Source organism: Lates calcarifer, linkage group LG12 (genome assembly GCF_001640805.2).
Source record: "Lates calcarifer isolate ASB-BC8 linkage group LG12, TLL_Latcal_v3, whole genome shotgun sequence".
NCBI classification, from domain to species: Eukaryota; Metazoa; Chordata; class Actinopteri; family Centropomidae; genus Lates; species Lates calcarifer.
This window is the reverse complement of record NC_066844.1, coordinates 4,167,348-4,194,151: the sequence shown is the minus strand read 5'-3', so window position 1 is coordinate 4,194,151 and position 26,804 is coordinate 4,167,348. Positions and strand designations below refer to the sequence as shown.

Sequence of the window (26,804 nt, the reverse complement as noted above, 5' to 3'; positions counted from 1 at the left end):
GATTAAACAATCAAGAAAATCGTCAGAGGATAAACAACTAATCAAAACAATCATTAGTTACCACACAGTGTATTACAGTAAGAGCTTAAACATGTTGACTGACCTGGTTTTCCTGATGGTTTTCCTCTGACATCAGCTGCTGGGACCTCAAAGATCTCCAGATGAGTCTTCTGTCCTACCAGACCACTTCCAGGGATAAACTGCAAAAAAACTCTGAAACCTGGGACGAGATCAGTTTTCAGGCATAAAGCCAGAGCTACACAGGGAAGGCTTCATGACAACAATAATGTTAATGTCATGAGGTCTTCATGAAATGAAAAATGATCCATGAATTATGGACTGCCAGCACTGGCCAAGGTAAGTTTTAGATTAGTTAAGTTGGATTTCATCTTTATAGTTGTTTTTCTTGACCAAAGGTCAAACACAGCTCCAACATATCGAGGCCTAACTGATAAATTTGTTACATCAGCTCTGTCTGAGAAAGTGGACAACATGAGGCTTCATGCAGTCATTCACTGAATGTGGATTTGAACTCTCCTCAGACTGCTACCTCGTCCCCAGGATGAAGGAGCAGCTCAGTGGTCGCCATTTTGACCTTGACATCATCGCTGCTGTGGATCATTTTCTCAGACAGAGCTGATGTGATTTTAAATTACCTGAAACAGAAAAACCACTGATTTCTGCATAATCACTCAACGAACTCACCTCCTTCTACCTTAGGCCATGAACTTCTCAATCATCCCTCGTACATAAATTTACAGTAAAGTCAAACCTGTCTCACCTTGTAGAGACTTCAAACCTCCACTGCACACGCATTAAATTCAATCTGACACCAAGAAGATGATGAGGCGAACTGTCTGGTTTACGCAGGCAAGTTTAATACAAAAACCTTCTGAGGTAAAAAAGAAACATAAAAAAGATTTTTTAAGTTAAAACCAGTCTGTTACAGTCTGTTGAGTCATTTCCTACATTAAACAACAACTAACCACAAACGGCTCCCAGGGTAAACAAACATTCAGTACAAAAAACAAGACATAAAGAGTGTCCACTGGAAGACGTGTAAGGCAGTCTCTCCATCTTATTCATTTACAGTTTTTTTTTTTTTAAGTTCTTCAGTTTCTCTCCGTTTGAGGTGTTGTCAGATTAAATGAAACTTCTGAAAACGTGGCAGAGTGTTTCCTCACACACGTCTGAACAGTGAGTTCTAGTCTTTTCCTTCAGTATGTTTTGTATTGTTAAGTACCAAGAGATCAACAGTTCAGTAGGTAGTTAACAGCAGAGCAGCCGGTTCTTATTCAGGTTCATCGACTTCTGAGTCCACACTCTGCATACTGCTCATTAGCATTAAATCAAGGTGATACTGGATACATTTTGGGGGCTTTCAAAAGTGCTATCTACAGAGTTTCTGGTTGTCTGATGAAGAGTTATGTGGCTGGGAACATTGCCGAGCCCTGACCCAAGACCTGGATCAGCATTCTCCTGGGTCCTGGACATTTCAGTCACAGAAAGGTTCATAAAATTGGTTACAAGACAAACGTCACTGGATGGCTGATAATCTTCGATGAAAAGTAAAAGTAAATTAATGAGTAATTGGCAACTATTTTGTGATAATCAATGACTAATTTAAGTCACTAGTGTTGTGATTAGCTGCTCAACACGACGCTCTACTTTACTAGATTTTGCATTAATAAAAAAAAATTTCAACAGTAGCTTGTTTTTGATGAGACAACAGGTCAACTGATCAAAGTGCATTTTACAAACTATCCTTCAAGGGTACAAAACACAGCCTGGTACAGACTGAATTTTGAACAGTACTGTAGTTACTGTTAAAGGAGAATCAGTGTTGGGCATATTTAACATTAACACCACCAGTGGCTGCTGTTGCTAAGCAACACTCCACCCAGTGAGCGAGGAGAAAATCCTGCACCATTTTTGATATCACATCACTTGTACGGACTTGAAAGGAAGACAGAATGAAGTCACTTTTTTTGTTACTTTGCACTTGCCTGACATCAAATCTTTTCCATGTTCAAAACCAAGTGGGCCAAGTGATTAAGATGCATATAAGAGCAGTGTCCCTGGTTTGTGGGATTTCATATTGCTTCATCTCTCTGCTTGTATTTCCTGACCGTATCGCTACTCTAATCAAATAAAAGCAAAAGAGAGGAAGTAATCAGTTCCTCGTGGTTTGTATTTTTGTGAGCATCTCCCTGTAACTAACTGCATAAACCTCTGAGTGACTGACAGAGTTAGTGATCCAGGACTGTGATATGAACTATGACAGATCCTGGATCAGGGCTTGACATCACCTCAATTTTGTGATGATCAATAATGAACATTGGGAGCTGCATGCACAGTGTTGTCACCCCTGCTTCCTATTTTCTTCAGTCCAGCACCTGTTAGTATTTGGGATGTGTTTCAACTTCTTCATTTGTCTAGAATGAGGTTCAGCTCTCTCCCTCTGTGATAACAGTTTTAGTTCTGGGTTTTCCTCCCCTCCTTAAACCTGCGACATGAGCTGCAGCAGGTGTGTGGAGGTCAATGGAGCAGGTTACCTGGGCTGATCAGCTGCTGTAGCTTAACTGGATCTCTACATCCCATTAAAGCCTCCTCTTTGCCCCCCTCTGTACCTGCTGCTGCCCTGACCTGCAGGGTTGTGGTACGTCCCCAGAAGTGCAGGACCATTGCCGGCCTGTGGGAAGCCCCATACCAGCCCCCCTGGCCAGACAGGCATGGGTCCCAGGAGGCCCCTTAACCCACCCAGGGACGGCTGGGGCCTCAGCATGGGACCCATGGAGAGAGCCTGGCCAGGGAGTTGGGACAGGTGGGGGCGATGAAGGAGGCCAGCGCCCCGCTGCTGATGCGCTGCTGCTGCTGATGCTGCTGCTGCTGCAGATGTTGTTGGGGGAGTCGGAGTGGAGCAGGATTTGGGTTGTTCTCCTGGCCTGTTACCATGGTGACACTTTCGGTTACCTTGGTGCCACCAGCTGTGCGGTTTCCAAGTAGTGCTCCCTCTCTTCTTATTGGCTGTTCCTGGCCCGGCTGTGCATCTCTACAAAGAGAAAACATGATGAAGTTCAGCAGCAACATAAAGGCAAACTGAACTCTGAAGTCTTACAAATGTTTGGTCACGTTGTTCACACACTCTATGATATATAAGATATGATATATAAGAGCTGAAGTGTGCAGATAACAGTCAACATTTCAGTCTTTCGCTCTTTCACTCTAAAATCAGTTCAGGTCTATTCACATCAACTAATAAGTTATATACTTCCAGTGCCAACATGAACCAGCATACATTATGTTTCAGGATTATGTTAGATGAAGACACAAACCTGCCCAGGAGTTTGTTAAACTGTGGACAGAGAGCAGTAATCAAACCAGACTGTTGTATTTACCTTGATCTGTCGCCCTCTACAGGACAGGATGAGGTACTGAAGGAAGCTGCACCCTGTTGAGCTGCTTTAAGAAATACAGAGTCTTTTTGTTGTTCTACTTTTTCTCTCCTGACATCAGTTGAGTCTGTCTGGTCATTTGGTCTTGTTGTGCTTTGACTGGACAGCGGAATAGATGTGTCATTATTGCTGGGACCCTGATTTCCTCCTACCAGTCCCACTGCTGGACAACCATCTCCAGGCTCTCCTCCTCCCAGACTTCTTCCCCTCCTCTGTCCCTCTGTGGGAGCCTCCACTCTGTCCTCCTTCCTTCCCTCCTCCCCCAGCTCTGGCTGCAGAGCTGAGTGAATTAAGTCCAGAGTAGTTGCCACTGCTTTCCTGCCAAGAGTAAGACGGGCCGACTCAGTGGGTCCTCCCTGGCCTGCAGGAGGAGTGTTGTGACTGGGATTAGGAAGGAAACTTTTGAGGGGGTTGATGCTAAACTCTGACTGGGAGTCAAACCGCTGCTGCTGGAGCTGAGCCTGACGCTCGGCCCTCAGGTGTGAGATGGCCAGTCGAAGAACCTCAAAGTCTGTGTCTGAGGGTTGCGGCACACCGTCCTTGCAGGAGGCATCTGGGACGAGCTGGTCGGAGAGATGAGGGAGCGGGAGGAGGCCGGAGCTGGGCTGCTGGAGGAGGTGTTGGGGTTGGTCACCAGAGGAGAGGGGATGGGTGTGTTCTGGGAAGATAGAGGGAGAGCGTTCAGAGCCCGACACAGAGTCACCGTGACTCAGCTGCCTATCGAGACCTGAGAACAGAGGAGAGCAGTCAGACAAATACAATGAGGAGAGAGACAGCAGTAGACATGGAAAGACAGGAGAACAGAGCGAGACAGTAGGAAGAGAAGAGAGACAGTAGAACAGATGGAGAGAGTAAAATGAGGGGAGAGAGAACAGATGAGAGAGTAAAGCAGATGGAGACAGTAGAGCAGAGAGGAGACAGAAGACAAGATGGAGAGAGTAAGAGGGGAGAGACCATGGATGACAGAGAGTAGAAGGGATGGAGAGACAACAGAGGAGAGGAGAGTCAGTAAAGATAGTGAGATAGAGGAGATGTTCATTTGACCTCAACATATTTGATTAGGTGGTTGCGCATTGTGCTGCAACCTGAAGTCAGAAGTCGAGAGCATGTTTCCTCACTTTATCTTTCACATCTAACCTGGATCATCACTTTGATTTCATGCCAACAACAGCACTAAATGCAGCTTTACAATCAGTGATTATCAAGGCAACTCAAAGTACCACCTTAGCTAGTCCATCTTCCTTCCAAACCAACACTCCTGGTATTGTTCAATCACACGACCAGAGATCCAGAGGGACCGCATCACAGAGGAATGAGTCTATCACCTACTCTTCTCTAACTCGCTAGCTTAAGATGCATCACAGCAACACCTGCAACACAATGTAGGTGTATGTTTTCTAATTTAAATGGAATTTAGATCTGCTACAACTGACCTTTGGCTGCCAGCAGGTCGTCCATGATTGGCTGCTTGTCTTTGATGTCATGGTAACCGACCAGTCTGGTGAAGCTGTGCAGAATTTCATCAATACCGGCCACAATGATGCCACAACTGGAATAGGCAGCGAACTTCTCCAAACGATGCTCTGAGTAAATGAAACAAGATCAGTAACATCAGTATCGTAATCTCTGGTGCTGAATAACAACCTGGAGGGTCAGTGCTGCTACGCACCAGTCAGGAAGACTGTGTGTCGGTACTGTGTGTATCGGGCCTGGAGCTCGATAAGACAGTCCAGGTTAGGCGACTGATGGTTCATCATGTCGCAGTGATGATATGGGAGGAATTCAACGATCTGCCGCTTCTGATAAACTGAGAGTAAGTCCAGTATGCTGGCTGCATCTCTTCTGAACCTGACAACCAAACACAAACACACACATTACAAGCTAATGCTAGTGTTAGCTATGTAGCACTAGTAAAAACTAACATAGAGCACCTTTAACCAGGCTAGAAACAAGAGTGTGTCTGTGAGTCCACTCTGTGTGTTGTGTTACAGTCTTGGCTGTCATCTAGTGCAGACACACAGTCGGTACCTGGCTTGTTCTTTTAATTTCTTGTGTGTTTTGCAGTGAATCTTCCACCTCCAAACACTCTCCAGAGAACTGTGCTGTTCCAGGAACATTAGCAGTGCAGCCAGTCGACCTGCAGAACAACATCTCATTAATCAACACTTCCACTGAGACATAACTACAGTTCACTGCCTGTAATGCATTTGTCTAATATTTCACAAAAAGATGGAGTACTACCAAAAATATTTCTAGCACAATATTATCATTATTATAATATGTAATTTTCTCTTACTAGACCTAAAACTACATTTTGTTGGATCGTGTTATAGGATTTTAATCCCTGACATACCATGAGTGATGAAGTCTGGATTGAGGACTAACTCGTCTGATACGATGCAGCCTCCAGACACAAAGAGCTCATTGTAGCTGTTGTTCCTGATGTCATCCAGTGTATCGATTCCCACAAACACAACAGAGGGGTGTCGCTTCACAGACACCAGGTTTGGGATCTGACAGACAAAAACACAGACACATAAATACACCTCCTGTTAGTCAGTTTGGCTTTTTATCTTTACACTGGCATGTAATTCACAAAAGATAATTTCTTGCTCATGTTTTCACTGGTTGATGTTTTTATTGTTAGATTTAGTGGAACCTCTGTTGTTTTGCATTTAAAATGGGCCACATCTCATTTCAATGTGTGGCTGCATTACAGTGGTATTAGTTTATCTGTTTGTCTTTGGGGTTGTTTGTTTGGTTTGGTGCATTAAAGTGCTTTTTGTATACATCTGTATATATTCATATAAGAGTTAAATCTAATCCATATCATTGCCATAGCAACTGATCAGAACTCTAAAAAAGAATCAGTCTTTAATGTGATTATGATGATGATTCTAGATGATCTCTGTATGTTGGAACATTCTAGAACTATCTTCTCTGAACCCCCAAAGAAGTTAAGTTTCTCTCACTTAGTGTCTACGTTCAGTACTGACAAGTCTTCAACAGCCACTGTTTGAATACCGCCAACAACTGACCTACACCTGTACAACACCACCCACGACGACTACGCAACAATCTTCTTTTCCATCAGCCGATATGGAAAGACGATATAACTTGAGACCAAGGGTAAGGTTTTCTCTTTGAGCTGCAGGTGGATGCTGGGGGTGGTGGTGGGGCTGTGTATATGTTAGATGATTGTGGAGAATGAGGCTACATTTACTTAAAGTAACTGAGTTCTTGTAAAACACTTGTTGTATGTTAATGTCTTCAGGTATCTGGGAGAGTGCAGACCAGCAGCACTATCCAGTTATCCAGCTATAGTCATAATGTGCCTTCCAGCAGGAACGCCTCCCAGCTCAGACACCCGCTGCCTGAGGCAAGCCCTCCTCTCAGCTGAGGAGCACAACATGGAGCTGGCCATTGAAAACGCTGCTCTGAAGCAGCAGCTTAGCAGCCGCACGGACCAGACGCTGCAAAAAGAGCTCCATGCAGCCAAATTAGAGCTGCAGACGGCTCTAGAGGCTGCGAAAGAGACCCAGGATCTTCTCAAGAAGAAGGAGGGGTTGATCCTGGAGAACCACAGGGAGCTCTCATCACTCCGAGAGACCCTTAAAGATCAGACCGAGGAGCTTCACCTCAGTTCAACTCAGCTCTGCCTCAAGAACAAACAACTAAATGAGGCCTTGACAAGGTGCAGCAGTCTGGAGGAGAAGCTGAGGGAGGAGTTTGTCGAGAGAGAGAAGAAGGAGATGAAACTGTCTTCCCTCCAAGAGAGCCTCATCACCCAGAAGGAGGAGACAGACCTCTGGGTGAACAAATACAAGGAGGTAAAGACAGCCCTAGAGGAGGAGACCCAGCGCAGCGCTGACCTTCAGTGTCAGGGGCAGCTGACCCTGAAAGAGATCAGCTCCATCAGGGGTGAGATCCAAGCTTGCACTGAGGAGAATCAGATTCTCTCAACGACGCTGGGCCTCAGAGAGAACGAGCTGAACCAGAGCATCAGCAGGTACGACGCCCTGGAAGAGCAGCACAACAAGGAGCTTCTCCTGAAACAGAGCCTGGAGAGGGAACTGTCTTCCCTTAGACAGAGCCTCATCACCCAGAGAGAGGAGACAGACCTCTGGGTGAACAAATACAAGGAAGTAAAGACCGCCCTAGAGGAGGAGACCCAGCGCAGTGCTGAACTGGAGCAGTGTCACAGGGAGCTGATGCTGGAAGTGAAAACTCGCACTGAGGAGAACCAGGTCCTTTCATCCACCCTGACCCTCAGGAGAGAAGAACTGAGGAGGACCATCAGGAAGCACCATGCTCTGGAAGAAGACTGCAAGAAGCAGCTTGTGGAGAGGCAGCAGAGCTGGGAGAGGAGGCAGCAGGAGGTGCAGAGGTTGTGGGCTGAGAAGGAGGATGCCCTGGCAAAGCAGGTCTGCAAAGCAGAGGAGGAGGTCAAGTCCCTGATTATACAAAACATCCAGCTACAGGTGTGCTGCTGCCTCACCTTCAGATGTTTCTTTGGCTCTTTGGATTAGAGCAGCTTGTTTCAGAATTAGTCTTTCAACATTAAATATACTGTCTGTTTCTTTCCAGGAACTTGCACTGAAGAAGAAGAAGAAGAAGAAGAAGACAAGAGGTTCCTGGAGGAAGAGGAGCAAGAAGAGCAGCAGCTTGGAGGAGGAGGCTCCAGACTCTTCAGCTCAAGATGAAGACGCTGATAAGAAGGAGAAGAAAGAAAAGAAGGAGAGAAAGCGTGGCTTCTGGAGAAGAAAGAAGTCAAAATGCAGCAGCAAGGAAGAAGAGCCTCACACTGAGGATGGACAAGAAGAGGAGGTTGCAGGAGAAAAGAGGGTTCTGGAGGTGGACCAGCAGAAAGAGGAGTAGTAACGGGGAGATGGAGAGACCTGCTGCAGACAAACAGCAGTGATCTCTCCATCCTCCATCCACCACCCCACCACCCCCACCTTCCTCTTCCATCCCTCCCCCTTCCTTCCTCCCTCCCTCTACACCTCTCCTTCTCTCATCCTCCTACTCCCCACCCTTTCTCTCTCTCCCACGACCCACCCTCTCTTTTTCCCCCATTCCTCTCCTCTCTCTCTCCCTACCCCCTCTATCCCTCTCTCTCACCCCGACCGGTCGAGGCAGACGACCGCCCACCATGAGTCAGGTTCTGTTCAAGGTTTCTTCCTGTTAAAAGGGAGTTTTTCCTTGCCGCTGTTGCCACTGGCTTGCTCATGGGGGAACTGTTGGGTCTCTCCAAACAACACTGACTACAGTCTAGACCTGCTCTGATCCAATACTTGATTTGACTGATTAATACTTTGCCTTTAAATAAATGAATAAAATTGGCTCTAACTCCATCTTCAGTTGAGCTGTTTCATTGCAGATTCATCACAACATCACCAACATGGAGGTTCAGATTCTGGCTCTGGGCTACTTTAAGATTGAATTTTTATTTATTTCTTCTTAGTGTAAACTGCTGCAAAAATGAAATCACTTATCTCAAATCTCTTGTTGCCACAAAACCTGGTTTCTTACAGTGTTCTCCTCATTTGTAAACTAACTACAGCTGTTACAGATGATGAGTCTGACAAACATTAACTAATAATTATGCGAGAGGAAGAAGAGTGAGAGAGGGATTGTCAGCTGAGTAGCAGTCACTGGGAAATTGAGCTGTCTACAGACGTCTGACTGAACAGAATATGAAACAACCAGACACTATTATATTGTCAGAGACTGTGGGAAGATGAGAAAATTGCAGTTCAAATCTGTTCACTTTAATTCTTCTTTTACCAGTGTTATTTCATATAGCGCACAGTGCAATTACTCACAGAAGTGTGAAGGATTACTTCAGGACACAGCGCTCACTTCATCAGTCACATCACAATATAGTTTTTTAGCGTCACGATGCGTATCGCCACATTTTCTGAATCGCGATGCATCGTGCCACATTGCATCATTACACCCATACTTGCTAAATAAAACATTCATAAGTTCAACTTTTATCAACACTTGGAGTCTGCAAAAGCCTCTGATATTGTCCACAAATATCAGAGGGGATTCTCTCCAGAGACAGTTGCATTGCTCAGGGAACAGTGGGGCGTCGACCCGGTCACACCAGGTGATAATGAAGTGTTGCCAGGTGTGTACCCCAGTTAGTGCGTCTGGAACTTGCACAAAACAAACCTTATCAGCAAAGGAGCAAACTACTGCAGACAAAGAGCTGATCTCAGTGCCTAGGGGCTCCTGCACATATGCAGACATAGCTTTTATGCCAGTCCCTGTAGGGGCTCAAGTCAATTAGTCAGTGGCCACATCTGGCAGAGCTGTGACAAGGCTGGCATCACTTCTGAAGCGTATCAAACGGAGTTAGTCACTACAGTTTGTTTGTTGATTTGTGAAGTGACAGCTACCGAGGACCAAACAATTTGAATATCTGGCATGACAGGTGGTGAAGCTTGTGAGCAAGCACAAGGACAAATATGCTAAAAAAAAAAAGAGGTTGGCCGCCTCTCATCCAGAGTCTTAGAGGATAAATAAACTGCATTCTGCCTGTCAAGTCAGACCAAGTAACACAGAATTTACAGTGGACCTACAAGTGAAGCACAGAACTGAAACTGTACATCTACAGAGCAGTTAACCTGCAGAGATCAGAGGATTAGCAAAACAAGAAGATCAAAGAAGCTAACTGTACCCACCAGGTGATACTCATACCTGTAGCCTTCAGATCAACAGTGACTTTGTTTACTTAAGATCTGGATCTGTACAGATCCACCCTGACGAACAGGAACAAGTTGTTAAACTGATCATTACCTTGTGTATGTGTCCAGCTATGTCTTTGTTCTTAATGACGACCAGCAGTCTGTTGTCAGAGCTTTCTTGGTTCAGAAAGTCCACAGGACTCTGCTCCACGTTACCCTGCTTCAACAAGTGTTCCTGCAACAAGAGTACACACACCCACACACAGAAGATACTTGATCAAAGTAAAGCTCGATGTCAAATAGTTTTCATCCGTTTCTAATGATCCCCTCAGTCCGATTAACATACTATGGGTTTGTCTTTATGGACTGTGAAGACCATGAAGTTACCTTGACATCTTCATAGACCTGGTCCCCTGGCTCGGTGCTGTGGAGGTAGAACTGCAGGGAGTTCTTCCTGACGTCCTTGATGATCTCCACCAGACTGTTGAACACCTCTGGCTGCAGCTGGCTGATCAGGGAGCTCAGAGCCGTGGCTGGAGGAGCGGGGATCGACGCCAATGGCCGAGCTGGAGACCGGCTCAGAGGAGTGTGAAGGCTCTGCCGAGGGCTTAGAGACACTGCTGAACCCTGGGAGGGTCAAGTCAGAGTTTGACCCTGTGAGACTAGTCCCACCTTCTACATCAGTTGGACAATGTACAGTCTTGGTAATGCTATTGTCTTGTGTTTGTCTGACATTATGATCTACTGTCCTGTTGGCCTCTAAAGTGTGGCTCTGTGGTTTCCAGTGGGACTGTGGCGACTTGTTAAGAGGAGGACGGAGGACTGCAGTGTCAGTAGGCTTGTAGACAGAACCAGATGCAGAGGTAGGAACAGATAAAGTGACATGAGACGTTGGGGGATTAGCATCAGGAAACGGTCTAGTGATTGCATCTGGCTGCCACACTTCACCTGCTCTGGAGAGCACAGGAGTTTGACTGACTGAAGCATTCACATCAGCAGCTGACAGTTCACCACAGGGAGCAGAAACCTCATCATCTCTGCCTGTTGTAGAATTAGCTGCTCGGATCCTGGCCACGAAAGCACTTACTTTGTTAGCTAACGTGGCATCAGCATCATCAGTCCGCCTGGTGTCAGCACTGTGGCTTGGCCAGCTGTTGGAAAACTCTGTTAACATGCTGTTAATGCTGTCCTGTAGAGAGCTAATGTAATCCTGGACAGGGGGACAGGGGTTGTAAAAAGACACATACTGTGAAAACTGAGATATTGAGGGGTGTGGGAAAGTGTCCTCAGGTGCAGTGGTTTCTATGTTTGAAGTAGAGTGTGGGGATTGTGGGAAGCTGTAGTGAATGCTCTCCTCCTGCAGGAGGAGCTGTATCTCAGAGGAAAAGTCACCTAGATGTTTATCCACAATTCTGTCAATATCTCTGAGAGGACGTGCAGGAGGTGAGGAGACCAGTTCATTCGCATCTCCCTTTTGCTCCTTTTCATCAGCTACCTCACATATCATGTCCACCACCTCCTCTTCATCTTGCTTACGCTCTGTGGCTTCTTCTTCCCTTTGTTTTTGCATTTTCTGAACAGTTTCCTTTTCCAGAAGTACTGCATCCTCCTTCCCTTGTTCAGAGGGTGGTGGTGAGGAGTTTGTCCTCCTCTCTGGAGCTGGAGGGATAGATGGCTGGATGGATGCAAAAATGGATGGCTCTTCATTCTTCTTTTCTTTCCCCTGAGGTTTCTCTTGTCTGTCTTTGGACATTCCTGCAGGGGACACATCAGACATGGTGAAATGTAAAGAAATAATCAAGAAATGCAACCACAAAACTTGTGATTGCTGTGGCATAACATAAAATGTGGCCAAGACAGCAAGCCCAACTCAAATAATGAGCTTATTAGGTGGTGTTCAAAGGCACTAAGGTTTCCTAAAAATCACAGAATCAATCTTCGCTCCAAATCTGCTTTCTGTGAGCTTCTGGTTAGGTGAACAATGTGACAGGAAATAAACTTGTTTCTTTTTTCAAATTTTGATTTGGAAACCGTGAATAGACCAAAATCTGTATCAGTCAAAATAAAGAAAAGGAAGAGAGAATAGAAGTCAAAACATAAAACTTGACCTGAAACCAACTCAGATTACCTGCAAACTCTCTGGAGGCTGTGGAGGCTAAACGCTCCTCGTTAGCACCACTGTTGCTCTTGTTAAGTGGATTGCGCTCATTAGGCTCCAGGGACTGGCACCGAGACGGGGAGGGAGGAGGGCTGGGCTGAGGAGACGGGCAGTAGAGAGGAGTAGAGGGAGGACTGGGCTGTGGAGATGGGCACTGAGAGGGAGATGGGGGAGGACTGGGCACCGGGGAAGGGCACTGAGACGGGGAAAGAGGTGGACTGGGCTCTGGAGACGGGCATTGGGAGGGTGAAAGGGGAGGGCTGGGGTCAGGTGATGGGCATTGGGAGGGGGAGAGAGGGGGGCTAGGCTCAGGGGACAGGCACTGGAAGGGGGATGTAGGAGGGCTGGGCTCAGGAGACAGGGTGGGGCTCTTCCTGGGGGATTTGGTTGGCGTGGTGATGCTTGATGCTGTGGTGAGGTGCTGGAAGCGAGGGTCCTGAGGGATGTTTCTGTCTCTCTGAGTGTACCTCTCAGAACACAGGCCTGCAGACAGAGTTCATATCAAACTTTAGTGTTATCTTTTACATGGTGAAAACAGAATTTAACATGGGCCAGTGTTGACAATGATGGCTCTACAAATTGTCTAACATTTCAACACAATTTCAATCTTGTCCCTGGAGCTGATTTATTCTCCAACATCTTTCCCATCCCACTATTTGATTGCTACTGAGATTCTTTACATAAACTGGTCTCCCAGTTTTCACGAAAGGGGAACCAACTATAAGGTAAAACTATCTACTTTAAGGAGGGGAAATTTAATGATGGCTTAGCAGTTCCAAATTCAAAATCTTATTCCTTATCACTTTTTATACTGAGAGGACTGAGAGGACTGATTCTTTATACTTTCAGAGGAGGACCATGTGTATTTAGAAATGCTCCCAGGACTTGGTCTGATAATGTCTGTCACATTATTAACATGAGATATATTTTTGGAAAAAAGTCTGCAACCACCCAAAAACTGCATTAAAAAAAGCTTCCTTTTTCACAACTACAGGAAATTGTGCATATTCACAGATGTCATGACAGCCTGTGTTTTTCTTTCTATGACAAGTCAAAACGTCTGCTGTGAGAAAGGCCCATCCCTCCATGATGTGCTTTATATGAGAGACGTACAAGAGGGATGTTGTCTAAAATGTATTCTCCTAAGAAATCAACTTGTGACTTTCTCGCGATCCACCAAATCTGGTACTGTGGTACATCTCAGTTATGCCAATAAAGAAACTGACTTTTTGTAACAGCCTGGATAACAACTCTATAAGTGAGAAACTTCAAGCATGAATCTAATTTAACTCATACATACAGACCTGTTATGGGGATGAGGACCCATGGGATCTCCCCCTCTTCCTCCTCCTCTTCATATCCTCCTGCTCTCCTCCCCAGCCCTCCTCCTCCTCCTCCTCCCCCTCCTCCTCTGCCTGCTGCTCCGTGGTGATTCATTTCCCCGCTGTGGGAGCTGGGACTGAATCCCTCCAAACTACTCACACTACCCGCCATCTGCTCCTACACACACACGCAAAGAGACACACAAACAAAACCACACACTTTGTTAATCTCACCCTCTCCCGTCACGGAAAACTTAAGTTCTTCTCTAGTGCCGATGAGTTGATACTCAAATACCAGTTGATACAATATTCATATTCTCTCTAGATATTTACTGTGTGCAAACAAGAGCACCCTTGGGTATTTCAATTAAAGAATGACAATCAGGGAGGGTATTCTAAAATGTAGTGAAGAATAAAGTATTTTTATTGTCTCATGAACTGCCTCTACAGCCAATCACCATTAGTCATTTACACACACTAGTTCAGAAAAGTATTCAAACTTCTTGCTTTATTTGACCACCAATCAAAAATACAAGATATTCAGGAAATGATAAAATCCTCAGATTTTACAGCTTTAAGTTTGCCATTTTGTACTTCAAAAATGTCTAAAACAATTAATCTCTAATCAAAATGCTGATTTATAATCTACTAATCATTAAAGCAAACCCTGAGATTTCAGGAACAAGAAGTTGCAGGCCCATTAACTGATAGTGCCAGAACACTAAAATAATTAACGGTGTGATATTTCATTCTTTCACTGCTTATGTCCACAGCACCGTAGTTCTTGCTGGGTTCCTGTTGTACACTATCAAAACAGCTCAAGGGAAATTAAGCAACACTGGCTCAAAAAGTGACTGTGCTAAACCACAAGCAGCTGTTCTCACTATGTTGGGGTTTTCCCTGCTATTATAAGGCTTGGGTGCAGCACCCAAGCTGTTCTGGGCACCACCTGAGCAGAATTAATGTAAAATCATCATGGTGAGCATTAAACCTGACTAAATGTCTTTTCCTACATCATGATTATAGTTGGTGCCCAGTGGACTGGAGCTTAGTCTCTAAGCTTTTGGAGTGTTTTTTTTTTTTTTTTAAATTTATTATCTACTCTACTTTTACACTACAATTTTTTGTACACAGATATGGTAACAAAAATGGTTCCAAAATTATGTGACATTGCATATTTCAAAAACACTGTATATATATCTATACACCAAAGGTTTGTGGAAAAGAAATTATAGAGCTAAAAATGTCAGACAAAGACATGTTTACAATTACCTCCAGTTCTTCCTGCTTTCTCAGGTCGATGTCACAGTTGGTGGGCAGGCCCAGCCTGGTGGCCAGCTTATCAAATGGACAGGATTCCCTCTGCTCCTCCTCCGGCGCTTCACAAAGGCTCTGACTGGCCATTCCACTGGCAGCCTGGTTGAGGCCTGTTTGTTTTGATAGATTAAGACAAAATGCTGTTATCAAATTATTACATGACATTGTACAAGCTCCTTGTAAATTTCTCCTGTAAAAGACAGGGCTGTTTTGCAGTGATTAGGAGAATACAAATATTGGCTGAACAAAAGAGTAGAAAAGAAGAGAGACAGTATCAATGAAAAGTTGAGACTTCTACATGCGGTATAGTGGTTACTGTATGTTGTGTAGAAGATAGTGTCAATATTGAGTCACCTGTCAGTAGGCTGATAAGTTTGGCAGCTAGCTCAGATCCATCTTCCCTCAGATCAATATCTCTCAAACCCACTGAGCCAATCACAGACGCAAGAGAACCAGGCGATTCAGGGATTTGACTTCCCTCAACTAGGAGCAAAATGCAAGAAGAAAACATGTCAGTAAACAACACAGATTAAATACACCGACAATAAGAGGAAAGAATCTCTTGGGGTGAGTTCAGGCAGAATGGAAAGCAAAAACAAACTTCAGAGCCAAAGCAAATGCACACAAAGTTGCATAAAAAGACCATAACCCAGGGAGCCACAGCCTCTCTGTCCTCTCACCTGGAATCTTGTCGTGGCTTCCATGTTCCTGCGATGCCTTCAGGAATTTAAGCGCCCTCTCTGCCGTCTCCTGTTCCCGCCTCCTCTTCCTCCCTGGCGCCGTCAGCCCAGCATCTCCTCCTTCCTCCCTCTTTACCTCATTTTCTGCGTTCCTCTTACAGGTCAAAACCAGGTCTATCAGCTGCTGCATCTGTGAGTGACAGAGAACAAACATTTTAGGTCATCGTGGCTTGAAAAGTCAACATGACAAAAACAAATAAGGACTTTTGTGCTCTTTACACCATACGATTAGTTTTCACCTTCTGAGTGTTGCTCTGTCCGTCTCTAGTATTGCCTGTCACCTCCTTCCCCGTCGACTCTTTCTGGCCTCCAAAGCTCTTCCTGACCTTCGCCTCCTGTGACTCCTCAGGACCACAGTGCACCTCCACCATCTGCCTGGCCCGGGCCACCGACAGCAGGTAGAGGGCGGGGTTGTACAAGTAGGAGCGTAGGTAGCCGTCCATGTTCACCCGGTGGTGTTTTGGAGCAGGAAACAACTTTCCTCGTTCGTCTAGCTTGGAGTCGTACTCACCCATGGGGTACTGTCGAACCTGGACAGTGAAGACAGAAAGATGTGCTTGACTGGCCCATCCAACACCTGGATGGACTGGAACGCTGATTATAAGCACCATTACGCACGGAGTCTGAGTGATCCACTATGGACATGTATGCCCTTTTCTACTTATACCATCTCCAGGCCTGGAAAACACTTTTTAAACTGTCAAGCTGTTTCCATGACCATGGGAATCCTGACTACAGCATATAAACTCTTACCTGTCTGTCTGCCTCTCCCTCTCTCTGCCTCTCTGTCTCAATGACTGCTACTTCCTGCATGAAGTTAACATTTTAACAAAATTTAAACTACCATTATCCATATGGTCATTTTAACCCTGAGTAGTTTAAAGGACCAGTGTGTAACATTTACGGGGACCTATTGACAGAAATGGAATATAATATAATCTGTGTATAATCTGTGTTCTCACTGCTAGATGCCACTAATTCCTACACACTGGTCCTTTAATGGAACCCAAGCAAAAATACCTCAACTATACTCACCCTGCCTCCTGTGGTGTCCTGGTGGAAGAAATTATGAATTACCCAAATAATAACTACAATTAGGTGACTATCATTTCATCGCTGCTTGTGGTCAGACTGAATTTAATAAATGTGCCCCATAGCTGTAGACCTAACTCACAAACTTTCCTTGATAGCCATGTTGTTTCTGCATTGATGTTCATACTGAAAACATCAGTTACTTCCGTCTATTGCAATACGAGATTGAGGATGTCTGTATTGTGGTTTCAGAATCACTAAATCCCCTAGAGATGACAACACTGTGTGTTTATGGGTGTCTCTACATCTCTATCTGCAGTCAGGTTCTAAACATATTGCAGAAAAACCCTCCCAGAAGAGTGGGAGCTGCAGATTAACACCCATGGATTTAGTATGTGCCTCCTGAAGACTCGTGAAATCCAAAGATGATGGAAAAAATGAAAACACAAACACAGTTTAAAGAGCTGTTGTTTCACACCTTGCCATCAGTCAGGCCGATGAGGTATTCCCTTGCCTGGCGCTCCACGCCAGCAGACAGCTCAGGGGGGGGGTTGGCACGGGCCTTAACAAGGGCATGATGCAATGCTGGGATAAATTGGTTCAGACGTGGCATCACTGTGGCACCGGAGGTGAACGGCTGTGAGGCATCACGGGGAGAGGAGGCACACCTTGATGCTACAGGAAGAAATAGGAAAATAACATCAATATTCAAATCATCAGGATAATTTCCAAGTCAAAGTTTCAGTTTGTATTTACTGCAGCTGTTGTTTTAGTCTTCTCGGCTGATTCCTTTGTGCCAGTTAAAGCTGCACTAATCATTATCATTTATATCAACAGTGGGTCAATTGACTGTGTGTGATGTTACTCAGCTCTGTGAAGCCTTTAAACCTATTTTAGTTCATTGTTTTTTGATCACCAACCTAACAGTCCCTGTGTTACTCACTGGATTTGGCCACATCTCTGTGCTCTGGGAAGACAAACAAGGCCTGAAGACACCTCTTCCAGTTCTCTCCTCTCTCTGAAAATACAAAAATACCGTTAAGAAGCAGTCCCTGTATTTTGTACATTTGTACTGTTTGCTATGGCTTGCTTAACCTGGAGTCATGAACATGCACATGGATTAAAAAGTTTCTTTACAACACTACATTTACATTTAAAGAAACTATCCCAAATATAAATAAACAATACTTTTACTCTTTTGATTATTGGCATGTGGCTGTGGTAAAATGGAATAATACACTCCCCCCACTTGCAGCGATAAAAACTACAAAGGCATGAGAAGGCCATCAGCTTCACTGTTATGCAATTTTTTTCTGTATAAGCACGTGTCATACCAGCAGGTGTGGCCATCTGAACACTGGAGAGTAGAAAGAGAAATCCTCTCTCTGTTAGTGGAGTCACCAGAACCTGTGCGAGGAACAGAAAACTCTCGTTCAACAGTTCTTATTCAATTCCCTTATGTTCCTTTCCCTTCCTTCATTCCTCTTTTCTTCTGTCTTACTTTCCTCCAGCCTTTCATGACACTAAAAGCAGTACTTTTTAGCTTACTGCCAGGCAGATGTGTGTATCCAAAGTGACTCAAAAGACTTACAACACTAAAGCTTCAGTGCAGTAGAAGAAATTGGAGAGAAGAAGTAAGAAATAAGGACTAAATCTGTTCAATAAGACGCAAGGAGATAAACACTAGTTAGGTATGTTAGAGTGTAAGAGGAGGTGTTCTTTGGGAAGAACTTATTTCCTGTTCTGATAGTATTTGGGAGCTCAGGGCACCACAAACAAGAACAGCACTGTGATTGCTTTGTGTGCAGTGAATATCTGCAGTGAAGAGTCAGCTGTGACAGAAAAAAGCACGACGAACATAATTTAAATAATGGCTAGCACAAACAAATAAAAGCGAAAACAAACAATAGAGAGGCCATATTAAAATCCATTAAGGAATTAACAATAGATAGAGAAGACGTAAATATCTGAGCAGGAAGTGTTGAGTTTGTCTTGTCTGCATTGTACATGAGATCCTGTTAATTCTATATAGTGTAGCTGCCCTTTAATGCATCAGCAACCAGTGAACTCAGCACAATAAACTTTATTTATAATATTAAAGAACGCACAACCCACCACTCTCTTTATCTCCAGCTCCTGCAGCAGTTTGGTGATGCTGGTCGTTGACCGACTTTTGTCAACCACCTCCAGAAGACTGCAGTAATGCCCGCTCTTCACAACTACACACACAGACGCCCACAGACACACACAGACACACACCGACACACACACAGACAGACCAAATCCTTTTCCAGTTTCCAATATTCAAACAATACAACAATAACACATTTTTTGGTTATGGTGATGGTTTCAGAAATTCTGATTTAACGGCCTTCAGTCTGAAGGTTAATTTGACTTCACCCTCTTGGCTGCTGTTGTAGAGGTTGAAGGAGAACAGGCCGGCGGGGACGAGCTTGGTCACCTGGTCAAGTCTCATCAAACAATCAACTTTCAACTTCTCTGGTCTGAAAAACAGCGAGATACACACAGAGTTTATGTAGCTTGTGTAGCATTTTTCAGCCTGCCTTTTTGAACCCACTGATCCCCGACAGCTGTGATTCTTGGCCGTCTGACAGATTTTTAAGCCAGTTCATTTCTGCACTAAAGACAATGGGAGATGTTGGGAGAAACTTTGCTGAAACAGTGAAGAGAATCAGGTGAATACTCACAGTCTGTGGGGCAGTAAGGGAGGAGAGTAGGAGCGAAGGGAGATCTGGAAGAGAACCTGGTCGCCTTTAACCAAATCTCCAGTCCACACTGTGAACTGAGCTCGCTCTGAGTGAGAGAGAGCAAAAGAGAGAGTGTCGGGTCATTAGCGTCAGATTCAGGGAAAGACAGGAAAAGGAGGACTTCCTATTATGTCCTATATTTGAGCTGGAAGTGTGAACTATATTCTTTAAGATCTGGTGTGATTAAGTGGAAAACAGGGACCAGTGCTCACCTTTACTCCCCTCTGCAGACTGACTGTTCAACCTGTTCATCAAACACAGCAGATAGAGAAGCTGTCAATTCAGATGTGCGGAGATCAACAGTATAATTTTGTGTGCTTATTTTATAAGAATTCCTGTATAGTTTTCAATCCTGCCAAGAACATTATAATAATCCATTTCCTGAATATGTTTCTTTGTTTTTTTGTACCTTGAAGAAAGCTGTTTTATTTCACCACAGTATGGCATTTTGCCTGTTACATTATTGTTGCAGAGTCAGAGTGAGTGAGAATAATTGGCCAAACTTAGTATCCTTTAAAAGCTGCAAGTGAGTATTCTGTTTCTAGTGTCAGCCATGATGGCTTTCAAATAACATAAAGTTGATTTTCTGTCATTCCAGATCTCCGTACCTGATGGGGGCCAGAGGTTTGCTGGGAAGTGGAGAGTCCTTTCCTTTAAAGTGGAAGGAGATGACGGCGCACGGACAAACCTGGCGAGGCCGCTGCCGCAATTCATCAAATGTATACTCATAGAAGTATTGCTGCAATAAACAACGTAATGACAGCATTGAAAGCAGAGCTTTACTTCTTTAAAGGACAACTCGACTTTAAATTAAAGAAATATTTTACCAGTGTGTTTTGGATTTTAAACAATGATTTTCACTCTACACCTGCATTAAAATCAAAGTGTAATAATGTGATAACTTGTCCCTTTCTGTTTATGTAAGATTGTTCTGGGCCTGTAGTTTCACAGATGTTTTTCCTGTGTGTGTTAATTTACCTGTGTGAGTTCAAAGGCGCGGTAGGAGTTGAGCGAGGTGACTTTGCTGGCGTTCTTGGAGATGTGGCTGTCAAAGCGAGGCGTCGGATCTAGAATGTTCTTCATGTTTTCGTAGATGCTCTTCACTTTTCCCTGAAACCAAAAAGAGAGAAACCTCAACAGCCATAAACTGGTTATTATCATTTCATTATCACTACACTGAGTACAGAAAACAAAAGATTTGAAACTGAAACCAGGCTCAGCCATTATCAACCAATATCAATATCTACCAATATCACAACTGCAGAGCAACAGTTCCAGCAGAGTCAGTCCTTGGCTGTGTTTATTATTGACTATATAGTCCATTAATGTGTTGGACATTTTGTAGTACTGGCTAAAGTACATCTCCAGTGCATGTTTCAACCTGGGGGAAAATTTGTTTAAACTCGGTTACAAAGGCTCTCACTAAATCCCATCTTTCTGTTGCTGCTTGTTATCACAAACAACATCTGTCACAGATGACAGAAACTGCAAAACCAGTTCATAAGTCAACAGAAACTGAAAATTAATTTCACACTGTATCTGATTACCAATTCAAAGCTCCGACACTGAACCAAACAAACTCTTGTGTTTCAACAAAGCAAAAACAAAAGCAAAGGAGAACAGGTACAACATGTTTCCTGCCTCTAACAGGTGAGCTGACCGAGGCAGTGATGATGATGTTGACCCCTGGCCAGCTGATTTACCTTCATCACTTTGAAGATGATGATCTCCCCTGTGGCTCCTGGGGTTAAGGGATTAACCTGGTAGCAGGTCTGAGTATCTGGACAGATAGACTCCTAGAGACAGACACACACATCACACACAAGGAGAGCAAAATGAGGCTCACAGGTTGTTTTCTTTCCACCAAACACTGATTTACATTGATACACTAACAGTCAAACGTTTTAGAAAACTTCCATTTTTCCAGTTGTACCTGAAATTTACTGATGTCCCTGTGAAAAAAATAATCTTAATTAAAATTAAATTTAATCAGCTGAACACACTTGTGGTGTTCTTTCTGCGATGAAAAAGAAATCTTGTTTGGAAAGTCACTGCTGCAGAAGTTCACGTTCAGTGTCCAGTTCATCCCAAACCAGCCAAATGGGGTTCAGGTCTGGAGACTGTGCTGGTTTTCCATCATATGAAGCCACTGTCTTCCTCTTTTCTTCAAAGGTTTTGTTCATTATTTTGCTGTAAGATGAACCTCTGACCAACCAGTCTGCCTTCTTTTACTACTTTCCTTTTTCTCACCATTCTAACAGGAATATACAGAACTGCTTCCTACAGTAGAGTATTGTCCTAATAATCCATGAGAGGGTTTATTCCCACACAGCCTTTCTACAGACAGAGGGTTTCTAAGTCATCAACAAATTTCATGTTATTTTCTATGTATGTGTCAGTATGCATCCATTCACTCTTACCTTTACAGGGGTTTCCCAGCACTGTGATCCAACTCTGACCCACACACAGCCCCTTCTCACAGAGCATAGGCAGCTACAACAGAGAAACGATTCAGGAAAATAAAAACTTTTAATTTGAAAGAATAAGGCTCATTATTAGATATTAAACGATTAACGGATTGAGCGGTTATTGTAAATATGTTGACCAGAACAAAATCACTATGGGTTGTGATAAATTACAAAAACTGCTCAGTTATCGCCTTCTTGTCCCATTAGACAACAATAACAGAACAATTCAGCGTTAATCTCACCTTGCTGGTATCGGCCAACAGGAAACCGTAGCTCTCCTCCAGCTCCTTATCCGTCCTCCCGTCCGCTTTCATCTCCTTCCTCTTCTCCACAAACTGAAACACAGCGTGCACACACAATCAATCCATGAACAAAGGAGTAGTTCACCCGGTCATACTAAACATGGCAACAGTTTGCCTGAAAGGTCTTTTCTAGATGCCTCAATTGGGATACAAATCTCGCTCCAGGCATCCACCACTCACCTCTTTCTCCAGTGGCTCACTGTGGACGAGGCGAGGTTTGCTGTAGGTGAAGCAGCCGGCAGAGCCAGTGTCAATGTAAGTGGAGGTCAAGATGGTCATCATGTCCTCAAACTCCCTGGACTCAGTAGAAACATACTGGAAGAGAGCTGCAAAACAGAGAAACAGGAAAGAAAGAAAGGGGAATTTAATCACCATTTACCACTTTTTCACTAATAATCACACATTATCCTTTGGGCTCTAACAGAGCTGTACACGTCACAGTGACCTGGTCTTGTCTTTGTGCACTGGGACATTTTGCTGTTGAAACAGGAAAGGACTGAGCACAAACCAATGACAAAATTTGGAGGCACACTATTGTTCAACATGTCACCACTGCAGCATTACGATTTCCCTTAAATGGAACTAACAAGGAAAAAACAGCAAACTGAAGTAGCTGAACTAGCTTTCAATTTAGGTCACACCAGTATTTGCCATTAGACAGACAACACTATAAAGCTACAGTTTTCCACCTTTATCCCAAATGGTCTCCAGACAAATAAAGACATTAACATGAGCTCATTTATAGTTTTCAGTTTTAATCGTTTTTTATTTGATAGGTGCTATAAATGTCCCAGTACTGCCAAACCTTTAAGCAACATTCAACACCTCTCAGGTGTGCCACACCCAAACAGAAGGTTTGAGCAGCTGGGGAGCCCACAAAAATAATGGTTTGACACCTCATTTATACCAGGACCCGCACAGCATTTTTTGTGCCAAATGTGCCAGATTCTCAGGAGACTAAAGAACCTGCAGCTGCTGCCTCCCTTTGTGTGGAGGGGAGGGCTCAGGTGGAACATCAAACACCTGATAAAAGTGCTGTCGATGTGCAACCACATTTAACAAAAGAATTAATCAAGATGTGCTTATTTTACCAGTTGCTGTGGTAAAATAAGCACATGAAATATGTGTGTGCCTTAAGTATAACACTGGAGGACTTATAGAATGAGGTTTAAGTGCACCTTTATTGTCATTTCCAATGATAAACATGGGATAAAAAAATATTTAAATTTCAAATTACAAAATAGGTACAAACATGACATGGTTTAAGAATGATTCCAGTATTTTTGAACCTGGGCCCTTTTGTCCCATGTTTTGGGTGTAAATGATTGACAGGGACAAACTGTCTTCGGTTACAGTGTTCCTGGTCACCGCAAACAATTGCTGCAGTGTAATCCAATGGGCAATTGTCCACATCAGAGCACATCCAGTAAAGTGTCTGTTTTTATGACTGACAGGCTCAGATTGTTATAGAGCTTATCGACCTTTTTATTAAAGAGTTGCTTCTTGTTTAACAAGAAATATCCCTACATCTCTAGAATAGTAATTTTATCAGATATACCATTCTTGCTCAATGAATACTGCACCAATGGCACATATTTTTGTCCCTATCAATCATTTACACCCAAAAACAAAAGCAAAAATAATGCCCAGGTTCAAAAATACCTGAGTTATCCTTTAAGAAAAAAGGATAACTAGAATTGCCACCCTGTGGTTATACACCTCTGCCAACCAGTAATGTGAAAGTCTACATCCATGTCTGTCCAGCCTCATATAAAATATGTAGTGAAGACTTTGAAGGAATTTAATAAAATATGACACATAGTCACAATCTCCTTGCATTCCTGAGCTAATGGCCAGAGAAGTGTTCTTGCAGAGCATGATGATCTCACAGTGAAGCTGACCTTTGAACCTTTTGTAAATAAAATGTCATCACGTCATCATTTTATCCTATTTTATCCTACAGACATGAGGTCCCAGTGACCTTGACACTTGAGCTTTGACCACCAAAATCTAATCAGTTCATCTTTGAGTCCAAGTGAATGTTAGTGCCAAATCTGAAGAAATTGCCTCAAGGCATTAGTAGGATATCACGTTCACAAGAATGGGACAAATGAATGAACACTGGATCCTACATTTCCAAGTCAGTAGCATCTTCAATCAGCTCAAATAGCACTTTCTGTGTCTGGTATATCTCTGCTGATTTTTGCATGCAGCCCAAAATTTATGACCGACATCTGTCTATATGAACATCCAATGAATAACAAGAACCATGTGTGCATACGTGTCAGTTGTGGAGTATATTTGAGCTTTTAGATCCTCCCTCTCTGATTACAACCAACATAACTCCACTTCTGCAGTTTGTAACACAGTCCTCATTTGCATGCCTCCAAAGATGAGGACATTGTTACAACATCAGCTGGGTTAATGTCTCAGACTTGACAAAACTACTGCAACTAATTCTTATTATTATTTTGACCATTGATTAACTTGTCTGTTATTTTTTTTATTTAAACATTAATTGTTTTTTTCATTGAAACATCAGAAGATTCTGAAAAAAATACTTTGCAGAACTTATCGATTCACTGACTTCTAGTTTCAGTTCTACATCTGATGTTGATGTCAGTGGAGTGCCCCTCAAGCTCTGTTTCCCCTACCAATAGTTTGATCATCTCCTTCAGATGGTGTGTCAGGTACAGTCGTCCTCTGTCGTTGGGGTGAGGGTTTAGGTTAGGATATGGTTGAGTTAGGGTTAGCAAAAAATGACCTGCTGGCGTTGGGGATAACTCTGGGCTCAGGCTACAGTGAAGAGGAAAACAAATAAAGGGGGAAAACTATCATGAAGCTTCAACTGTCCACTTTTGCTGAGCCTGAGCCCCAAGTTTCTGTTCAGTGGAACCTAAAGTGGACTGTTATAGACCATCTGCCACAAGGTTCATTCCCCAGGTACCTGAGCCTTTCTGCCAGCTCCATCAGTCAAGTCTGACCTTGCCCAGTCTGACCTCTCTCATCAACAAGGTGTTTCCATCCACAGATCTGCTGCTCACTGGATGTATTTAGTTTTTTGCACCACACTCAGTAAACTGTCACAACTTTTCCCCATTCTGATATTATAATAAAAGATTATAACTCCTGCTAACTGACTCGGTCAAAAGATAGACCATTTTTAAATAATTTTAGTGTCGTTATGATGTCAGTTTCAACAGGAAAGCAACAAAGGTGACGCACCGTGTACAAGCACACACACGCCACCCAACCAAGTAAAATGTAAACAAATCGAGGAGGACGACACCTCGTCAGCTAATCTCAATAACTGACTCGCTAACGTAAACACAGACCTGAAATTAAGTTCTAGATGAGCGATAACACAATGGAGATTCATAACCACCTTCACTTACACAAAACTACAACTAGTTTGATAGACATTACATGGTAACTTACGCGCACGTAAATAACGTTAGCTCGCTAACTGCTAGCTAACACCCTCAAACAAATCGTAACTTGTAAAAAAGCTTTTTTTCTTTTACACATTATAATGAGTATATACGGAAGCTGAGTTAAATGTATGTCATGTGTATTGGTGAATATAAGTGACACTGAGCCCTGCACCTGTGGCTAACGCAACAAAACAGGTGAGAAATTGACATGTCCGATAATGGACATTTAACTGTCCGATAATGGATCGTTCCCATTACACCGCAACTTTAAAGGACAGGTAACTGCAAGGCAACGACTGAGGCGCGAAACAAATTATGTCTAAACATGGTGTTAAATAGACATGTACAACTTTTAGCTGCTGTACTTTACTAATGCTGTACTAATTTAACTGAATTGAAGAAAAGATCGCGGACCAACCCACCTCTGTTCTCCCTGGTTTTCCTCGGTATATGGAACTTGTTCGGCTCCTTCGGCATATGCCTCTGGTGGACCACTTGGGGTGCCGAGTTGCTCCTCTCCATCCTCCCTCCGGCAGCGCCGATTCTCTCCGGACCAATGTGAGTTTCTCTCGGAGGCTGCCCATCGACCACCTCGGTTACCTCGCCATCTTGCAGGCTAACGTTAGCTCCAACCTCCGCGGCAGTAACAGCAGACATTCTTCTCGGACGCGCTGCCACCCCCCGAGCCAGGATTTCGTCCATTGTCGGATTCCCCCTACGAGACCGACGCCTCCCTTTCTAACCGTCTCTCCGTCACTGTCACGGTAGAGCCCTGGGATGACACCACTGTTACCTCAGGTTCCCGCAGCAGCGCAGGGACTCGAACCTACACACAACCCGCGCCATGTTTCCTGAGAGCAGCGGTCTTCTTCATTGACATTTAACTGCAGGTGGTGAACTAAATGTTGCTCTACTGCCACCTGGTGGAAATTATTACCACCTACAGTCTCAAGAGGCTCGATACGGAAATCGTTTTATTCAAAGAAATGGATAAAATATTGAATGTGGAGTGACAGATACATGCACAAATAATGTGAGATAGTAGGTTAAAATTATTAATTCAAAATTATGTGATAATAAGTAAATCCTGACATACAACATTATAAAATTTAC

General features: G+C 43.7%; 2 protein-coding genes across 2 annotated transcripts; one reads left to right on the top strand and one right to left on the bottom strand.

The window, feature by feature from the left end:
• Positions 1-856: 856 nt before the first annotated feature.
• On the bottom strand, positions 857-26,584 carry tasora (transcription activation suppressor a). The gene is given in 31 exon segments (XM_051074602.1): positions 857-3,052; positions 3,399-4,182; positions 4,889-5,038; positions 5,125-5,303; positions 5,484-5,592; positions 5,809-5,968; positions 10,263-10,385; positions 10,538-10,786; positions 11,238-11,360; positions 11,646-11,905; positions 12,279-12,791; positions 13,796-13,808; positions 14,903-15,057; positions 15,628-15,817; positions 15,927-16,217; positions 16,441-16,494; positions 17,198-17,394; positions 17,663-17,737; positions 18,054-18,126; positions 18,835-18,938; positions 19,120-19,223; positions 19,428-19,533; positions 19,700-19,731; positions 20,096-20,226; positions 20,466-20,597; positions 21,191-21,250; positions 21,252-21,283; positions 21,908-21,980; positions 22,198-22,290; positions 22,438-22,583; positions 26,114-26,584. Coding segments are annotated over 31 exon segments (5,265 nt in total). The 5' UTR covers positions 26,394-26,584; the 3' UTR covers positions 857-2,778.
• Positions 6,611-8,815, top strand: LOC108874790 (golgin subfamily A member 6-like protein 6). The gene is made up of 2 exons (XM_018663332.2): positions 6,611-7,936; positions 8,043-8,815. The coding sequence occupies exons 1-2, from the start codon at positions 6,785-6,787 to the stop codon at positions 8,331-8,333; spliced, it is 1,443 nt and encodes a 480-aa protein (XP_018518848.2). The 5' UTR covers positions 6,611-6,784; the 3' UTR covers positions 8,334-8,815.
• Positions 26,585-26,804: the final 220 nt, after the last annotated feature.